Here is a 16,488-nt window from a genome sequence, read left to right as displayed (position 1 = left end):
GTGGTCAGCCCTCTTTCCTGGTAGCTCTGCAAAGGGTCCCGCACTTATCCCTAGGGAGCCCCTCTGTGAAGCCCCAGAGGCTTCTTCCCACAGCGTCTCAAGACAATGAGAAACTCGAAACAGCGCTGTCACTGCATGTGAAATGGTTTGTGCGTTTTATTAACAGGCAAAGCTCTCCCCACGGTCCCCCAACAATGATCCCAACTCTGTGACATCCGAGCGCGCCCGCTAAGTGCTTTCAGGTCACATCAACCGTCAGGATGCTGTTGCCTGCCTTTGGGTCCTGCCAGGACGGGCCGGGACCGGGCTCGAGGGTGCATGTCTGGGAAGCGCCGGGGCAGGGACGAAGGGCCCCCGCCGCCTCGCTCACGTGCGACAGGTCGGTGGACTCGCGCTCCAGCACGCTGCCACTGTGGGTGCCCCGCGCGGCAGCGCACACACGGCCCGAGGCTCGGCGTGGGGCACGGCCCAGCAGGCCCGCGCAGATCGTGCGGAAGCCTTTGCGGAAGTGCTTGGAGACCAGCGCGTAAACGATGGGGTTGACGCAGGAGTTGGCATAGGAGACCAGGTGCGAGAGGATGCGAAGCGCATAAGTGGCGCGCGTGAGCGGGAAATGGCCGAACCACACGCAGAGGATGAGCGCGTGGTGGGGCATCCAGCAGAGGCAGAAGAGCGCGGCCACGATGAGGATCATGCGTGTCACCTTGCGCTTGGCGCGCCGGGCACCCGAGCCCGCGGCCACCGGGTCGACGGCGCGCCAGAGGTAGCGCAGGGTGCGCGCGTAGGTCAGGCCGAGAACCAGCACCGGAAGCAGGTAGCTGAAGACGAAGGTGCAGATGTCCATGGCGCGGCGGCGAGGGGCGCTCCACGCGGGATGGCACACGGTCAGGTTGGCCAGCTGCGATTGGCGGTAGTAGCTCAGGTAGGGCCCGGAGAAGAGCAGCGACAGCCCCCAGATGAGCCCGATGGCTGCCAGCGCGTTTCGAGGTGTGCGCAGCTCGCGGGAGTGCAGCGGGTAGCGGATGGCCAGATACCTGCGGTCAGACCGGGAAGGGAGACGTCGGCTGAGCGGGCGCATTCACGCTGGCGGGCCGCGACCCCTGCACCTCGGGCCCAACGCTGCTCTCGAGGAAGGTCCTTAACGCATGGTTACACCGCACACACAAGAGGTGGGGGTGAGGCTCGGCGTGAGGGCGGAGGTGGGGGCGTCCCAGCGTGTCCCAGACACTCAGCGGAGCCTGGAAATGGGGCGGGCCCGGCAGCAGGAAAGGTGTGCCTCCAAGCCATTCTCCCGCTGCCCCCGGGGACTGCAACCACAGTCTCCACCGAGAGGGCACCCCAAAGCCACAGAAGACTAAAGGTTGGAGAACCGGCTATGGGCTCCGGGAGGCTGTGACTACCCACTGGTGACGGTGCCGCGGGAGGGAGGGCGGAGGCGCCTGAGGCTCTAGCAGACAGCCTGGAGAAGACATGTTGGGCAAGGGACAGTTAATTTCTCAGGGGATTCCTGAGAGAATCCGAGCTTTGTGGATCCCACCAGCGAGCTCGGAACCAATGCACTTCGCGCTCAGTGGCTACAGGAGGTGTGGGGGCAGTCTGGCCTCGCCTCTCTGTTTTTCCAGAGGAGGGAGAGGGGAAATACCCGGATTTCCTCCCCAGGAACCATCCCAGTGTCCTTTCAAGCTCCACCTGAGTCCCGCGCTCTCCCGAATGTGCCTCTCTCGCTCTCCTCTGGCTGGGGAGGAAGAACCCCAGGGCACGCTCTTCTCCCGGCCCCTTACTTGTTTTGGGTTTTATTTTGTTTGGAGGCGAGGGGCAGAGTGGGCTGGGACTGAGCTAGGGACCTTTAGGCAGGCTCGCTGGGACTCCAGAGTGGATCCTCGCAAAGGACCCAAGATCCACAGCCTGGACCTGAGCCAGCTGCACCAACCAACCAAACCGTGGCTTGGAGGCGAGCGCAGTGGAGGCGCCTGAAGTTGGCTGCAGGAGACAGACGGTCACGTCACGCACCCGATCCCTGGCTGGCGACTCTGAGCGAGTTACTTAGGAACTCAACTCTTCTGTACATTGGGCACTTTGTCCTGTCCCACCCTCACGGGGGCATTAAGCTCAAGCGAGACGAACGCGCACAAACGCGTCGTACTGGGAAATGCTGCGCGTTGTCAGGCGCGGGCGGCGCTGGAGAGCCACATTCTCCAGGCTTCCAGGCCCCAGGACGCATCTAACCGAGGGACACCATGGTCCCCCATTCTTATTCCTTTTTTTCCTCCTCCGCACCCACTTGTCTTCCACAGCCTTCTTAGTGTCCTCTCCCACTCTGCGCGTCCCTTCTTGATCCCCGGTCCCGCCTCCCGCTCCATCCCTCGCGTGGATGCCCATCTCCCAGGGAGGCCAAGGCGCTGGCTCACCTGTCCAGGGAGACGGCGGCCAGCGTGAAGCTGCTGGCGTGCATGGTGAGGAAGATGAGGAAGTGCACCGCCTTGCACAGCAGCGAGCCGAACACCCAGCCGTCCAGGGTGTAGATGGTGGCCTGGAAGGGCACGCAGCACAGGATGAAACACAGGTCGGCCACGCCCAGGTTGAGGATGAACAGGTTGGTGGTGCTGACCGCCTGGCCGCCGCGCAGCAGCACCGCCAGCACCAGCGTGTTGCCTACGGTGCCCACGAGGAAGATGAGCGCGAAGAGCAGGGGCACGATGACCGCCTCGGGGTGCCAGCCTCCCCCGCCGCCCGCCTGGCTCGCGTTCTCGGCCCCTGGGCAGCCCGAGACGTTCATGGTGCCGCCGACCCCGAGGTTGCCCGGGCTCCTGCAGCCGTCTGGGTCTCCGCGAGCGGGAAGCTCCCGGGGCTGCGGCCGCTGCAACTCCTAGTGCGACTCTGCCGGGCTGAAGGCGAAGAGAGCCTTGCCGCATCTGGGGCGGGGATGGGGGTGCGCTGGGGTCAGGAGGAGGAGCAAGAGACAGGAGGGCGAGGTTGTCCCCAGCAGCGGCCAGCGGCGCTGGGGGAAGGGCTGCGGAGTGGTCCCGGCGCGCATTCCACGGCGCAGGCGGAGAGTGGCGCTTGTGCCTGCTCCCGAGCTCCAGCCCCCGGATTCGGGTGTTCTGGGCTGACCAGGCGGACTGACTTCCCCGGCAGACGCCGGAGCGGTGGAGGGGTCGACCCCGGACCCTGCGTGTGCGCCGCGCCGCAGGGAGCACTGACCTCGGACTCCGCGCGCCTCGGCGCTTCCCTGCAGCCTGGCAGGCGCGCAGGACATCCCGGGACCGTCGAGGGGCGGAGGTGCCCTCAAAAGAGGATCCCTGGGAGATCGGGGGGAGGAGACGCGGGGCGGAGGCGGATGAGGGGCCCCGGAGTCTGGCTCTTTCGCCCAGGCTAGAGTGCAGTGGCGCGATCTCGGCTCACTGTAACCTCGGTCTCCCAGGTTCAAACGGTTCTCCTGCCTCGGCCTTCTGAGGAGCTGGGACTACAGGCGTCCACCACCATGCCTGGCTAGTTCTTTTGTATTTGTATTTGTATTTGTTGAGACAGAGTCTCACTCTGTCGCCCAGGCTGGAGTGTAGTGGCACGATATCGGCTCACTGCAACCTCCGCCTCCCAGGTTCAAGTGATCCTCCTGCCTCAGCCTCCCAAGTAGTTGGGATTACAGGCGCCCGCCACCACGCCTGGCTAATTTTTGTATCTTTAGTAGAAATGAGGTTTCACCATGTTGGCCAGGCTGGTCTCAAACTCCTGACCTCAAGTGATCCGCCCGCCTCGGCCTCCCAAAGTGCTGGGATTACAGGCGTAAACCACCGAGCCTGGCCACCTTTTTCCCTTCTCTTCCCCATTGAACGTTTTCCCTCAAATTCAATCCAATATATTGAGCATCTATTGTGTCAGGCTCTGTCTTTGGCTCCGTGCCTCAGTTTCCTCAGCTGTAACAAGGAAATGGTAACACTTCCTTCTAAAAGGGATCTGCTGAGAAAGGAATGAGATGTATGGGAGAGGCCTGAGCCCAGTTAGTTAAATCTGAATGCATCAGATCCTTATTCTTTTTCTCCTGACCTTATTCCGTATACCTTCAGGAAATTCAAAATAGAGTTCAGGGCCGGGCGTGGTGGCTCACGCCTGTAATCCCAGTGCTTTGGGAGGCCGAGGCGGGCGGATCACGAGGTCAGGAGATCGAGACCATCCTGGCTAACACGGTGAAACCCCGTCTCTACTAAAAATACAAAAAAATAGCGTAGTGGCGGACGCCTGTAGTCCCAGCTACTTGGGAGGGTGAGGCAGGAGAATGGTGTGAACCCGGGAGGCGGAGCTTGCAGTGAGTGCAGACCGCACCACTGCACTCCAGCCTGGGCGACAGAGTGAGACTCCGTCTCAAAAAAAAAAAAAAGAAAAAAAAAATAGTAGAGTTCCACACACAAGCAGCATTTCCCTGGATGGTGTTTAGGTTGCAATAAAACTTAAACATTTGTTTCTGCATCAAGCATTTGGGACAATGAATCATTACTATTTAAGTAGAACTTAAGCCTCACAGTCCGCTGGGTCTGAAAATCACCACCTTCTGTCTCTGCAGCTTCATATCTGCCTCACCTTCCCCTGTCCTGGTTCCTAGGGCCCAGTGTCAAGAATATTCTTTTTCCTCTTTTTTCCCCCAAGAAAAAAGCCTCTCAGGAGCCCAGCTACCCCCTCCTCTTGGTAAGGAAACCTTATTCACACCCCTGCCCTGCCTTCCTACCCATTGAACAGGAAGATGATAACAGTTTGTGTTTATGAGATGCTTACCATTTATTTATTCAACAAATATTTATTAAGCAGCTGCTCCTTACTAGGCATTGTTCTGTGTCCTTAGGATATACTATACCAGTGAGCTCTACAAAGATCAAGGTCCTCCGTGAACTTTCTAGCAACAGAGACATACAATAAACATAACATATTAAGCTATTGCAAGTTGATAAGTACTTGCGGGAAAAGTAGTTTAGAGTAAGGGGATTTGGGAGTACCAGGGTGGTGGTGATGGTACAATTTAAAGGAGGATGGTCAGGCAGACCTCATTAAGTTGACATTTGAGCAAAGACTTGAAGGCGGTGATGGGCTAGCAAAGCAAATATGTAGGGGAAGAGCATTTCTTTTCTTTCTTTTCTTTTTTTTTTTTTTTTTGAGATGGAGTCTTACTCTATCACCCAGGTTGGAGTGCAGTGGTGCGATCTCAGCTCACTGCAACCTCCGCCTCTAGGACTCAAGCAATTCTTCTGCCTCAGCCTCCCGAGTACCTGGGACTACAGGCATGCGCCACCACACCCAGCTAATTTTTTGTATTTTTAGTAGAGATGGGTTTTCACCATGTTGGCCAGGCTGTTTTCAAACTCCTGACCTCAGGTGACCCACCTGCCTTGTCCTCCCAAAGTGCTGGGATTACAGGCATGAGCCACTGTGCTCAGCCTCTTTCCTTTTTTTAGCGATGGAGCCTCCCTATGTTCCCCATGCTGGTCTCGAACTCCTGGGCTCAAGCGATCCTCCCACTTCAGCCTCCCAAAGTGCTGGGATTATAGACATGAGCCACCATGCCTGGCCAGAAACGCATTTCAGAGAGAGAGACCACAGCCAGTGCAAAGGCCATAAGGTAGGAGCGTGCCTGTGTTCCTGAGGCAGGGAAGATGGTATGACCTGAGTTGAACCAGCAAGGGGATTGGTAGGAGACATGAGACACATAGCGTGTAGGGATTTTTTTCTCCCCCAATCTAAGGATTGTGGCATGTAGTCTCCATAAAATGAGGCAGCAGTGCATGGTTTTGACTAGAGGACTAACATAATCCCACTTTTTTTTGGTAACAGCTTTGTTGAAATATAATTCATATATCATGGCTGGGTGCAGTGGCTCACACCTGTAATCCTAACACTTTGGGAGGCCGAGGCAGGCGGATCACGAGGTCAGGAGTTCGAGACCAGCCTGGCCAATATGGTTAAACCCCATCTCTACCAAAAAATACAAAAAAAAAAAAAAAATTAGCCAAGCATGGTGGCACGCGCCTGTAGTCCCAGCTACTTGGGAGGCTGAGGCAGAAGAATTGCTTGAACTTGGGAGGTGGAGGTTGCAGTGAGCCGTGATCGCACCACTGCACTCCAGCCTGGGCGACAGAGTGAGACTCCATGTCAAAAAAAAGGAAAAAAGAAAAAAAAGAAAAGAAAAAAGAAATATAATTCACATATCATACCATTTGCCCATTTAAAGTGTTCATTTGGCTTTTAGTATATTCACAGAGTTGTGTGACAGTTGCCACAATCACTTATAGAACATTTTCTTCCCCACCAAAAGAAACTCATACCCATTAGCCTTTATTCTTTCATTTAGCATGATGTTTTTCAAAGTTCATCCACATTGTAGTATAATCAGTACTTCACTCCTTTTTTTTTTTTTTTTTTTTTTTTTTTGAGATGGAGTTTCACTGTTGTTGCCCAGGCTGTAGTGCAATGGCAGGATCTCGGCTCACCACAACCTCTGCCTCCCGGGTTCAAGTAATTCTTCTGCCTCAGCCTCCTGAGTAGCTGGGATTACAGGCATGCACACCACACTCAGCTAATTTTGTATTTTTAGTAGGGATGGGTTTTCTCCATGTTGGTCAGCCTGGTTTTGAACTCCCGACCTCAGGTGATCCACCTGCCTCGGCCTCCCAAAATGCTGGGATAATAGGCAAGAGCCACCGTGTCTGGCCACTTCACTCCTTTTTTATGGTCAAATAATATTCCATTGTATCATTATACCACATTCTATTTTTCCATTCACTTATCAATGAACATTTGGGAAACTTACTTTTTAAAAAAATTTATTTACTTATTTTTAGAGATAGGGTCTTGTTCTGTCACCCAGCCTGGAGTGCAGTGGCATGATCATAACTCACTGTAACCTCAAACTCCTGGGCTCAAGCAATCCTTCTATCTCAGTCTCTCAAGTCGCCACGACTACAGGTGGGTGCCACCACTCCTGGCTAATTTAATTTTGTGTGTGTGTGTGTGTGTGTGGAGACAGGGGTCTCACTATGTTGCCCAGGCTGGTCTTGAACTCCTGGCCTCAAGCAATCTTCAGCCTGGCCTCCCAAAGTGCTGTGATTACAGGTGTGATCCATCGCACTTGGCCAGACACTTACTTTTTTTTTTTTGAGACAGTCTGACTCCCTCACCCAGGCTGGAGTGCAGTGGCCCGATCTCAGCCCACTGCAACCTCCACCTCCTGAGTTTTAAGCGCTCAGCCTCCCGAGTAGCTGGGATTACTGGCGCCCAGCAGCACACCTGGCTAATTTTTGTATTTTTGGTAGAGACGGGGTTTCACCGTGTTGGCCAGGCTGGTCTAGAACGCCTGACCTCTGAGACCGGAAGCGGTGGCTCACGCCTGTAATCCCAGCACTTTGGGAGGCCGAGGCAGGCGGATCACCTGAGGTCAGGCGTTCGAGACCAGCCTGGCCAACATGGTGAAACCCCGTCTCCACTAAAAATACAAAAATTAGCGGGACGTGGTGGCAGGCGCCTGTAATCCCAGCTACTCGGAGGCTGAGGCAGGAGAATGGCTTGAACCCAGGAGGCAGAGGTTGCAGTGAGCTGAGATCGCACCATTGCACTCCAGCTTGGGCAACAAGAGCGAAACTCTATCTAAAAAAAAAAAAAAAAAAAAATCCGTCATTTAATCTTCCTAACAACCACTTAAATTGGTTATCCCCATTTCATAGATGAAGGAACAGATTTACAGGGAGATTAAGTTACATGTCCCTGCCGCTAATGACGGAGCGGGGATTGGAATCCCAGGTCTCAGACTCTAGAAGGTGCAGAGCAAAAATTCATATTTTCCCATGTCTCAACACTTCTCCCTCTTTGGACTGACGGCCCCAAAGTGCAGGGGTCCACGGTCCCAAGCGGTCTGAGAAAGTTCCCCCGTTAGGACACCGTCTGCTGACTGCGCAGGGCGTCCTCCGGCTTGGCTTTCTTACGGCCAGCCTCAGAGGAAAGGGCAGGCAGAGGCGGGTCCCTTACAGACGGGGTGTCCCGTTCCGGTAGGGAGGACCCCATCTCTTGAGTCCCTGGGGATGCAGACACCCCGAAATCCAGTGTCTTTGGTCTCCTGCTTTCTGCTGGGCAGGACGTGAACCAGATCCCCAGTCCAGGATGCAGGACGTGGGGTCCACCTCCGGTTCTCCGCCCTTGGTGGGTGGGAGTTGGGACTACCCCTGAGATCTCAGCAGCCACGGTCTCACTGCGGCCTCAAGTCCCCACCTAGCCAGCCACAATTCCGGACCCGGAATGACAGGATCCCTCGCGCAGGCGCGCTCCAGCACATGGCGCCCTGCTGCAGCAAGGGCCCACAGTGGCGGAGTCCGCCGCTATCCCATCAGCCCGGCCAGGCAGGTCCAGCTCTCACCCGCCCAGGTCGTCCCGCCTCCCCTATCCCGTCTTGCTCTGCGGCGCAGGGGCAAGATGGCTGCTGAGAAGCAGGTCCCAGGCGGCGGCGGCGGCGGCGGCAGTGGCGGCGGCAGTGGCGGCGGCGGTAGCGGCGGTGGACGTGGTGCCGGAGGGGAAGAAAATAAAGAAAACGAACGCCCTTCGGCCGGATCGAAGGCAAACAAAGAATTTGGGGATAGCCTGAGTTTGGAGAGTATCCTAGAGTAATCGGGCCTAACTCGCAATGATTACGTGTCGAACTGGAGGGCTGGGGGCGGGAAAGGCGGCGGGTCCTGACAAGTCCTGGCAGGAGAGGCCGAGGGTTGCAGTTTCTCTCGCCCTTACTTTTTGGTGCTCAGAATTCCGGGGGGGTCTGTCTCTCAACTAGTCTTTCCTCGTGTCCCCCTCGCCCTCCTGGCTAGGTCCTTTTCTTCCAGTGGCACTGGGATATCAGGCAGGTTTCCCCTGGTGCCCCGCAGTTGTCCAGTTGGAGGGCTTGTGACCAGGTGACACCTTGAGCACCTTGCTTTGGCACCTCGAGCCACTGAACTAGGGAGAGGAAACTGCAGTGTTGACATTTGGCTTAATACTCTTGTCTGACTGTTGTCGTAGACTGAGTAGTAAAACCTACAGCTTGATACTTTGAAAGTGGAAGTAAAGATTGACTCAGAGGAAAAACTTGTTGCCCATTTTGATTGTAAGTTACCGTAGTTAATATCGATTGTGTCATTTTTTTCTGATCGGTCTGTAGGCATTTTATCTTGCTGACAGTCATTCATATAAGCTGGAGGAATCGGTTTCTAGTTTCCATCAGTGTGTATCTCAACCGAGAGCTTGTGGTACTAGTTTGTGACCTTTTGAAATGAATAACAAATGGAGAAAATGTAGGCGAGTTTCTGAAATAACACATTCAACTTGACATCTTAATGTGCTTAAAGTTCTCAGGGGTTTGGAGTTAAATTTTTTGAATTACTGGTAATAGTTCCAAGTAGACGTTAGCAAGCCCTGATTTTACTGAGACCTTTAATCTCTTTGTCCCTTTTTAGTAATTTAAAGAGTCCTTTTAGTGTTCACTATTTTAAAATATGTCTCTAGAGAAGTGTTGAGGAAACATGAAGAGAAAACTATACCTATATAGATGAAGGTCATTGCACTTTCTAAAGTTTAGTACATAATCTTAAATATTTTAAGATTATTAAAAGGAGAATTTGGTCAGTCGTTCTTCTTTTAAAAGAAACACCTTAATACTTTTATGCAAACTGTGGCCTAGCTTGGTTGACATGTGCTAATCATAGACTCTCTAAGCGTCACAGCTGTTAAGGAAAGTTAGATTTGGCAGGTGTTGGAGATTATGCAAATGGAGGTTTAGTACATGTCATTTATAACCTGAATCTGAATGAATAAAATGTGGGGTCCAGGTGTAAATTGGTGTGAAGCACCCCAATTATAGTCAGCATTTAGAATCCATCAGCTTAATTTAAACTGGGTTTTGGCAGTTTCCAGTGGCCAGTAGTGCCCTCCTTTTTCAGTTTGCAAGTAGTAACAGTTCAGGCAATCAGTTTTTCTGTAGGTTAGCCCTGTCCTGTGACAAGATAGATATTGAAAATGGTTACAAAAGATCTCACTAGTGTACTAAATATTTCACAAATTTGTGTGTGTGTGCGTGTGTGACTTGAGTCTCGCTCTGTCACCCAGGCTGGAGTGCAGTGGCGCTGTCTTGGCTCATTGCAACCTCTGCCTTCCAAGTTCAAGCGATTCTCCTGCCTCAGCCTCCTGAGTAGCTGAGATTACAGGCGCTTGCCATTGCACCCGGCTAATTTTTTGTGTTTTTAGTAGAGACAGGGTTTCACCATGCTGGCCAGGCTGGTCTTGAACTCCTGACCTCAGGTGATCCACCCGCCTCGGCCTCCCAAAGTGCTGGGATTACAGGCATGAGCCACCGTACCCGGCTATATTTCACAAATGTTTAATGTGTTGTGATTTGACACAGATACAGACTGATGGTACAGGTTTTGATTTGTTTGGATTCTTGCCATCGTAAGATTTTCCTTAATCTTGACTCTAGTTCTTCAGATTATTAAGGAATCCCAGCAGCAGCATGGTTTACGGCATGGAGATTTTCAGAGGTACAGGTTGGTATCACATACAATATGTTTGGAAATCATTGTGGGACTTGCTTTGCTTTTGTTAATATCCTGTTTACTCTGCTATATCAGAAAATATACTAGAAAGTCTAGAGCATTGTTTTTTTGTTTGTTTGTTTGCTTGCTTTGTTTTTTTTTTTTTTTTTTTTTGAGACGGAGTCTTGCTCTGTCGCCAGGCTGGAGTGCAGTGGCGCAATGTTGGCTCACTGCAACCTCCGCCTCCTGGGTTCCAGCTATTCTCCTGCCTCAGCCTCCTGAGTAGCTGTTTTTTTGTTTTGTTTTTTTTTTGTTTTTTTTCAGATGGAGTCTCACTCTGTCACCCAGGCTGGAGTGCAGTGGCGCGATCCTGGCTCACTGCAGCCCCTGCCTCCCAGATTCAGATGATTCTCCTGCTTCTGCCTCCTGAGTACCTGGGATTACAGGCATGTGCCACCATGCCTGGCTAATTTTTGTATTTTTAGTAGAGATGGGGTTTCGCCATGTTGGCCAGGCTGGTCTCAAACTCCTGACCTCAGGTGATCCACCCACCTCAGCTTCCCAAAGTGTTGGAATTACAGGCATGAGCCACCGGTTCTGGCCTATTTCTTTTTTTTTTTTTTCTTTTTCTTTTAAATAATCTATACCCTGGTAGCTTTGATTGAGATGCTGAAGTAGTATTTATTTTATTTATTTTTGATACGGAGTCTCACTCTGTCGCCCAGGCTGGAGTATAGTGGCGCGATCTCGGCTCACTGCAACCTCCGCCTCCCGGGTTCAAGTGATTCTTCTGCCTCAGCCTCCTGAGTAGCTGGGACTGCAGGCACATGCCACCACGCCCGGCTAATTTTTAGTAGAGACAGGGTTTCACCATGTTGGCCAGGCTGGTCTTGAACTCCTGACCTCAGGTGATCCACCTGCCTCAGCCTCCCAAAGTGCTGGGATTACAGGTGTGAGCCAACGTGCCTGGCCTATTTATTTATTTTTATTTCATTTTATTTATTTACTTATTTTTTTGAGACAGAGTCTTGGTCTGTCACCCAGTCTGGAATGCAGTGGCACGATCTCTGTGTACTGCAACCTCCACCTTCCGAGTTCAAGCAGTTCTCCTGCCTCAGCCTCCCGAGTACCTGGGATTACAGGCATGCACCACCATGCCTGGCTAATTTTTGTATTTTTAGTAGAGATAGGGTTTCACCATGTTGGCCAGGCTGGTCTCAAACTCCTGACCTCAAGTGATCTGCCTGCCTCAGCCTCCCAAAGTGCTAGGATTACAGGCGTGGGCCACCACGCCCGGCCCCCTGAAGTAGTATTGAACTATCATTTTGTATTGTAAATTATGTGCTATATTACCTTGACTTAAAGGTTGGTGCAATTATATATTTATTTATTTATATAAAAAACTAGTCAAAATGTATGTATTGAACATCTGCATACTAGACACTGTGGTAAGGCATTGTGGAAAATTTAAAAATGAAATCCTAGCCTGGTGTGGTGGCACATGCTGTAGTGCCAGTTACTTGGGAGGATGAGGCCCGAGAATTGCTTAAGCCCTGGAATTCAAGCCCAGCCTGGGCAACAGCAACATAGTGAGACTCTGTCTCAAAAAATAATTCTCCCTGCACTAAAGGGATTTATATTAGTGGACAACTATGTGAGAACATAATTATAATGCCACACACTGTAATAGAAGGAAGAATAAAGAGCTACATGAGCATAGAGGAGGAGGCTTGGCATAGAGGTGACATTTGTAGTGCTTCTTGGCGATAACCTAATTGGCTTGCTTCCTCACTTTTCTTCAGACCTGCCTGCAGTTCTTTCTCCATATGTTTGGTGTCATCCTAGTCTTTCTCAGGATGCCCCTTTCCCTGCTTTCTTTACATTCGTTAGAATCCTCCTCATTCTTCTTCTTCTTCTTTTTTTTTTCAGACGGAGTCTTGCTCTGTTGCCCAGGCTGGAGTGCAATGGCGTGTTCTCGGCTCACTGCAACCTCCACCTCCCGGGCTCAAGCAGTTCTCTGCCTCAGCCTCCCGAGTAGCTAGGATTATAGGCACCCACCCACTATGCCTGGCTAATTTTTTTTTTTTTTTTTTTTTTTTGAGACGGAGTTTTGCTGTTGTTGCCCAGGCTGGAGTGCAATGGCGCAATCTCGGCTCACCGCAACCCCCACCTCCCAGGTTTAAGTGATTGTCCTGCCTCATCCTCCCGAGTAGCTGGGATGACAGGCATGTGCCACCACAACTGGCTAATTTTGTATTTTTAGTAGCGACAGGGCTTCTGCATGTTGGTCAGGCTGGTCTCGAACTCTCGACATCAGGTGATCCGCCCGCCTCGGCCTCCCAAAGTGCTGGGATTACAGGTGTGAGCCATTGCACCCATCCCCTCATTCTTTCTAGGCCCCGCCATCAGTCCACTGCAGCCAAAGGTGCTAACAAGAGAATGATTACCCATGTCCATTCAACTTGACATTTGCCTTGTTTTCTTGGTTGCCATTTTCTCTGCATGATTCTCCTCAATTTTAATGTGGGTTCCTTGAACATGGGCACTGTGTCCTCCATCTCTTTGTGTTTCCTATAATACCAATCATATTGCCCTCCATGTTTTAGTTGTTCAATAAATGTTTAGGGCCGGGCATGGTGGCTCATGCCTGTAATCCCAGCACTTTGGAAGGCTGGGGTGGGCGGATTGCTGGAGTCCAAGGACTTCGAGACCAGCCTGGGTGACATAGTGAAACCCTGTCTCTACAAAAAGTACAAAAATTAGCCAAGTGTGGTGGTACACCTCTGTGGTCCCATCTACCCGGGAGGCTGAGGTGGGAAGATTGACTGAGCCTGGCTACAGTGAGCCAAGATCACACCACTGCACTCCAGCCTGGGTGACAGAGTGAGACTCTGTCTCAAAGAAAAGAAAAAAATGTTTGGAAGCTGATATGTGAAAATTCTAGTAACCATAAGTATAATACCCCAAACCATTGACCCTTGACCTTGCCTTATTGCAGAATTTATTATTCAAAATACTCTCAGCTTGGCTGAGTGAGTTTTGTCTGTGGTTTCTTACAGGGGCTACTGTTCCCGTAGACAAAGACGTCTTCGAAAAACACTCAACTTCAAGATGGGGAACAGACACAAATTCACAGGGAAGAAAGTGACTGAAGAGCTTCTGACTGATAATAGGTATTGACTGCTCCATGCTAGTTGCAAATTACATCTTGCTAATACATTTATTGAACAATGACATGTGCTAGACTTCATGCCAAACCTTTTAATTATCTCTGGTGACTCTTTGCAGCTCTGTGGGATGGGCATTGTTTACTATTCCTGTGTTCTAAGGCAAGGAAACTGAGGCTCAAAGAGGTTCATTAGGTTGTTCAAGAACTGCGTTGGGGCCAGGTGCGGTGGCTCACGCCTATAATCCCAGGACGTTGAGAGGCCAAGGCGGGTGGATCACCTGAGGTCAGGAGTTCAAGACCAGCCTGGCCAACATGGCAAAACCCCAACTGTACTAAAAATATAAAAATTAGCCAGCGTGGTGGTGGGCGCCTGTAATCCCAGCTACTCAGGAGGCTGAGGCACAAGAATTACTTGAACCCGGGAGGCAGAGGTTGCAGTGAGCCAAGATCACACCATTGCACTTCAGCCTAGGCAACAAGAGTGACACTCCATCTCAAAAAAAAAAAAAAAAAAAGGAGGGGGTGGGATTCACTCTTTCAGCTTTGGAGCCCCCCTTCCTCTGTCTCTGTACAGGGAAGCTTTTTCCTTCTCCCTTCTTGCCTATTAAACTGCTTTTTAAAACCAAAAAAAAAAACAAAAACCTGTTGGGATGGCAAATGTTGAAGTCAGTGATTAGAATCTAATTGATTATCACGTAAGGTTTCTAGAATATAAATTTCAATGTCTGAAACTAGATGCATATATCAATATATCTTAATGAAATTGAGTGGTGTGTTTTTTTGTTTTTTTTTTTTGTTTTTGAGATGGAGTCTCACTCTGTTGCCCAGGTTGGAGTGCAGTGACATGATCTCACCTCACTGCAACCTCCGCCTCCCGGGTTCAAGCTTCTCCTGCCTCAGCCTCCCGAGTAGCTAGGATTACAGGCACGTGACACCACGCCCAGCTGAGTTTTGTATTTTTAGTAGAGACAGTGTTTCACCATGTTGGCCAGGCTGGTCTTGAACTCCTGACCTCAGGTGATCCACCCGCCTCTTGCCTTCCAAAGTGCTGGGATTACAGATGTGAGCTACTGCGCCTGGCTGGTGTGTAAATTATTATAGAAGAGTCTTGTATTTCAGTGCTGAATACACCAGTGCTTGGCATTTGCTGAAGAATTTTTAGTCTGTCAAGCAACATGTAGTCAAGGCCTCCGGGTCTTCCTCACAGTTACGGGCCAAATTACGCTGCTGCCACCTTTTGTGTAAATGAAGTTTTATTGGAACCCAGCCACGCCCATTCGCATAGGTATTGTTTAGAGCTGCTTTGTGCTACATCAGCAGAGTAGTTGTGACACACTAGATATAGAAGGAGAGGAGGCATGGTCCTTGAACCTCATTGACTTTCATCTTATTGAAAAATGTTGGTCAGTGCAAACCAGGGAATGCTACAGTAAAAGTGCCATGTTGTATATCATTTACTGTTCAGCATTCTGAAGCCTTGGAAAGGAGACTTGAGCTTGAAGGCTTTTGACAGGGAAGTCAGTAAGCCCACATGGAGGAGGCTTGACCTTGAAGGATTTGGGAGAGTGAAGAACATTCTGTGTTGGGGGAAGCAGCATGCCCTGGTATCCGTGCGTGCAGTCTAGGAACTGTAAAGCTCTGGACACTTGTTAGCTGCTACTCAGGCAGTGAAAAGGCTGTGAGCTTGGTGTGTACACTCAGAAAGCTAGAGCCTGGAGACCATAATAGGATGCAGCAGGATGTAGTGATTAAATCTCATGAGAACCAGTTGGGAGAAATCTGGACTCTCCCTTTTTTTTTTTTTTTTTTTTTGAGACAGGGTCTCACTGTCACCCAGGCTGGAGTGTAGCAGTGGGATCATAGCTTACTGCAGCCTTGAACTCCTCCTGTCTCACCCTCCTGAGTAGCTGGGACTATAGGCGTGTACCACCATGCCCAGCTAACTTTTCTCTTTTTTCTTTTGTAAAGAAGGGATCTTGCTGTGCTGACCAGGCTGGTTTCAAACTCCTGGCCTCAAGTGATCCTCCCACCTTGGCCTCCCAGTGTACTGGGATTACAGACATGAGCCACTACACCGAGCCTGGACTATCTTATGATAGCAAGATCCTTTACTCTGAAGAGACAAGGTTAAGCTGAAGTTTAAGACAGATTGATCAAGGCAGTAAAGAAAGATTCACCAGTATGATAATAAAGTAGTTAACGAACTTACTGAGCACTTAGTAAGTGCCAGGTTCTGGTCTAAATGTGTTATTTGTATTATTATATGGGAGAGTGGTGCGCAGAAAGGTTAATACTTTGCCCACAGTCACACAGCTAGTAAGCGGTGGCGCTGGGATTCTGTCCCGGGCTCTGGAGCCCTTGTTCATCACCACTTTAATATACTGCCTCTTTTTTTTTTTTTTTTTTTTTTTTTGAGATGGAGTCTTGCCCTGTTGCCCAAACAAGAGTATAGTGGTGTGATCTCAGCTCACTGCAACCTCCGTCTCCTGGGTTCAAGAGATACTCCTGCCTCAGCCTCCCAAGTAGCTGGGATTACAGGCGCATACCAACACACCCAGCTAATTTTTGTATTTTTAGTAGAGATGGAGTTTCACCATGTTGGCCAGGCTGATCTCGAACTCCCGACCTCAGGTGATACGCCTGGCTCGGCCTCCCAAAGTGCTGGGATTATAGGTGTGAACCACCGCACCCAGCCAATATACTGCCTCTTAAGGACTTTTCTAACTGGATTGAGATGAAGGAGGTGTTGATTCAAAGATGAGGCCAGATCGTGTGCCTAGACTGTGTCTG

The 16,488-nt window shown here is 50.8% G+C and overlaps 2 protein-coding genes across 2 annotated transcripts in view; one reads left to right on the top strand and one right to left on the bottom strand.

Moving 5' to 3' along the window:
- Window positions 1-136: 136 nt before the first annotated feature.
- Window positions 137-2,776, bottom strand: GALR2 (galanin receptor 2). The gene is made up of 2 exons (XM_002827864.5): window positions 2,409-2,776; window positions 137-1,034 (listed from the first exon to the last, which is right to left on the bottom strand). The coding sequence occupies exons 1-2, from the start codon at window positions 2,774-2,776 to the stop codon at window positions 239-241; spliced, it is 1,164 nt and encodes a 387-aa protein (XP_002827910.1). The 3' UTR covers window positions 137-238.
- Window positions 2,777-7,998: 5,222 nt separating this feature from the next.
- SRP68 (signal recognition particle 68) overlaps window positions 7,999-16,488 on the top strand; it is a 38,087-nt gene continuing 29,597 nt past the window's right edge. Inside the window, exons 1-3 of the mRNA XM_054537372.2 lie at window positions 7,999-8,623; window positions 10,475-10,541; window positions 13,589-13,702. Of these exons, the coding sequence (XP_054393347.2) occupies window positions 8,272-8,623; window positions 10,475-10,541; window positions 13,589-13,702 (533 nt within the window). The 5' untranslated portion in view covers window positions 7,999-8,271. The remainder of the gene's footprint in view (window positions 8,624-10,474; window positions 10,542-13,588; window positions 13,703-16,488) is intronic.

Source organism: Pongo abelii, chromosome 19, assembly GCF_028885655.2.
Source record: "Pongo abelii isolate AG06213 chromosome 19, NHGRI_mPonAbe1-v2.0_pri, whole genome shotgun sequence".
NCBI lineage: Eukaryota > Metazoa > Chordata > Mammalia > Primates > Hominidae > Pongo > Pongo abelii.
This window is presented reverse-complemented; position numbering and strand designations above follow the sequence as displayed.

What these genes read in the sequence shown, in the direction of transcription:
- GALR2 (XM_002827864.5), bottom strand. Translation starts at nt 2,776, where the DNA reads ATGAACGTCTCGGGCTGCCCAGGGGCCGAGAACGCGAGCCAGGCGGGC. An exon ending in GCCGCCGTCTCCCTGGACAG is followed by an intron (nt 1,035 to 2,408) that starts GTGAGCCAGCGC and finishes GTCTGACCGCAG; the next exon opens with GTATCTGGCCATCCGCTACC.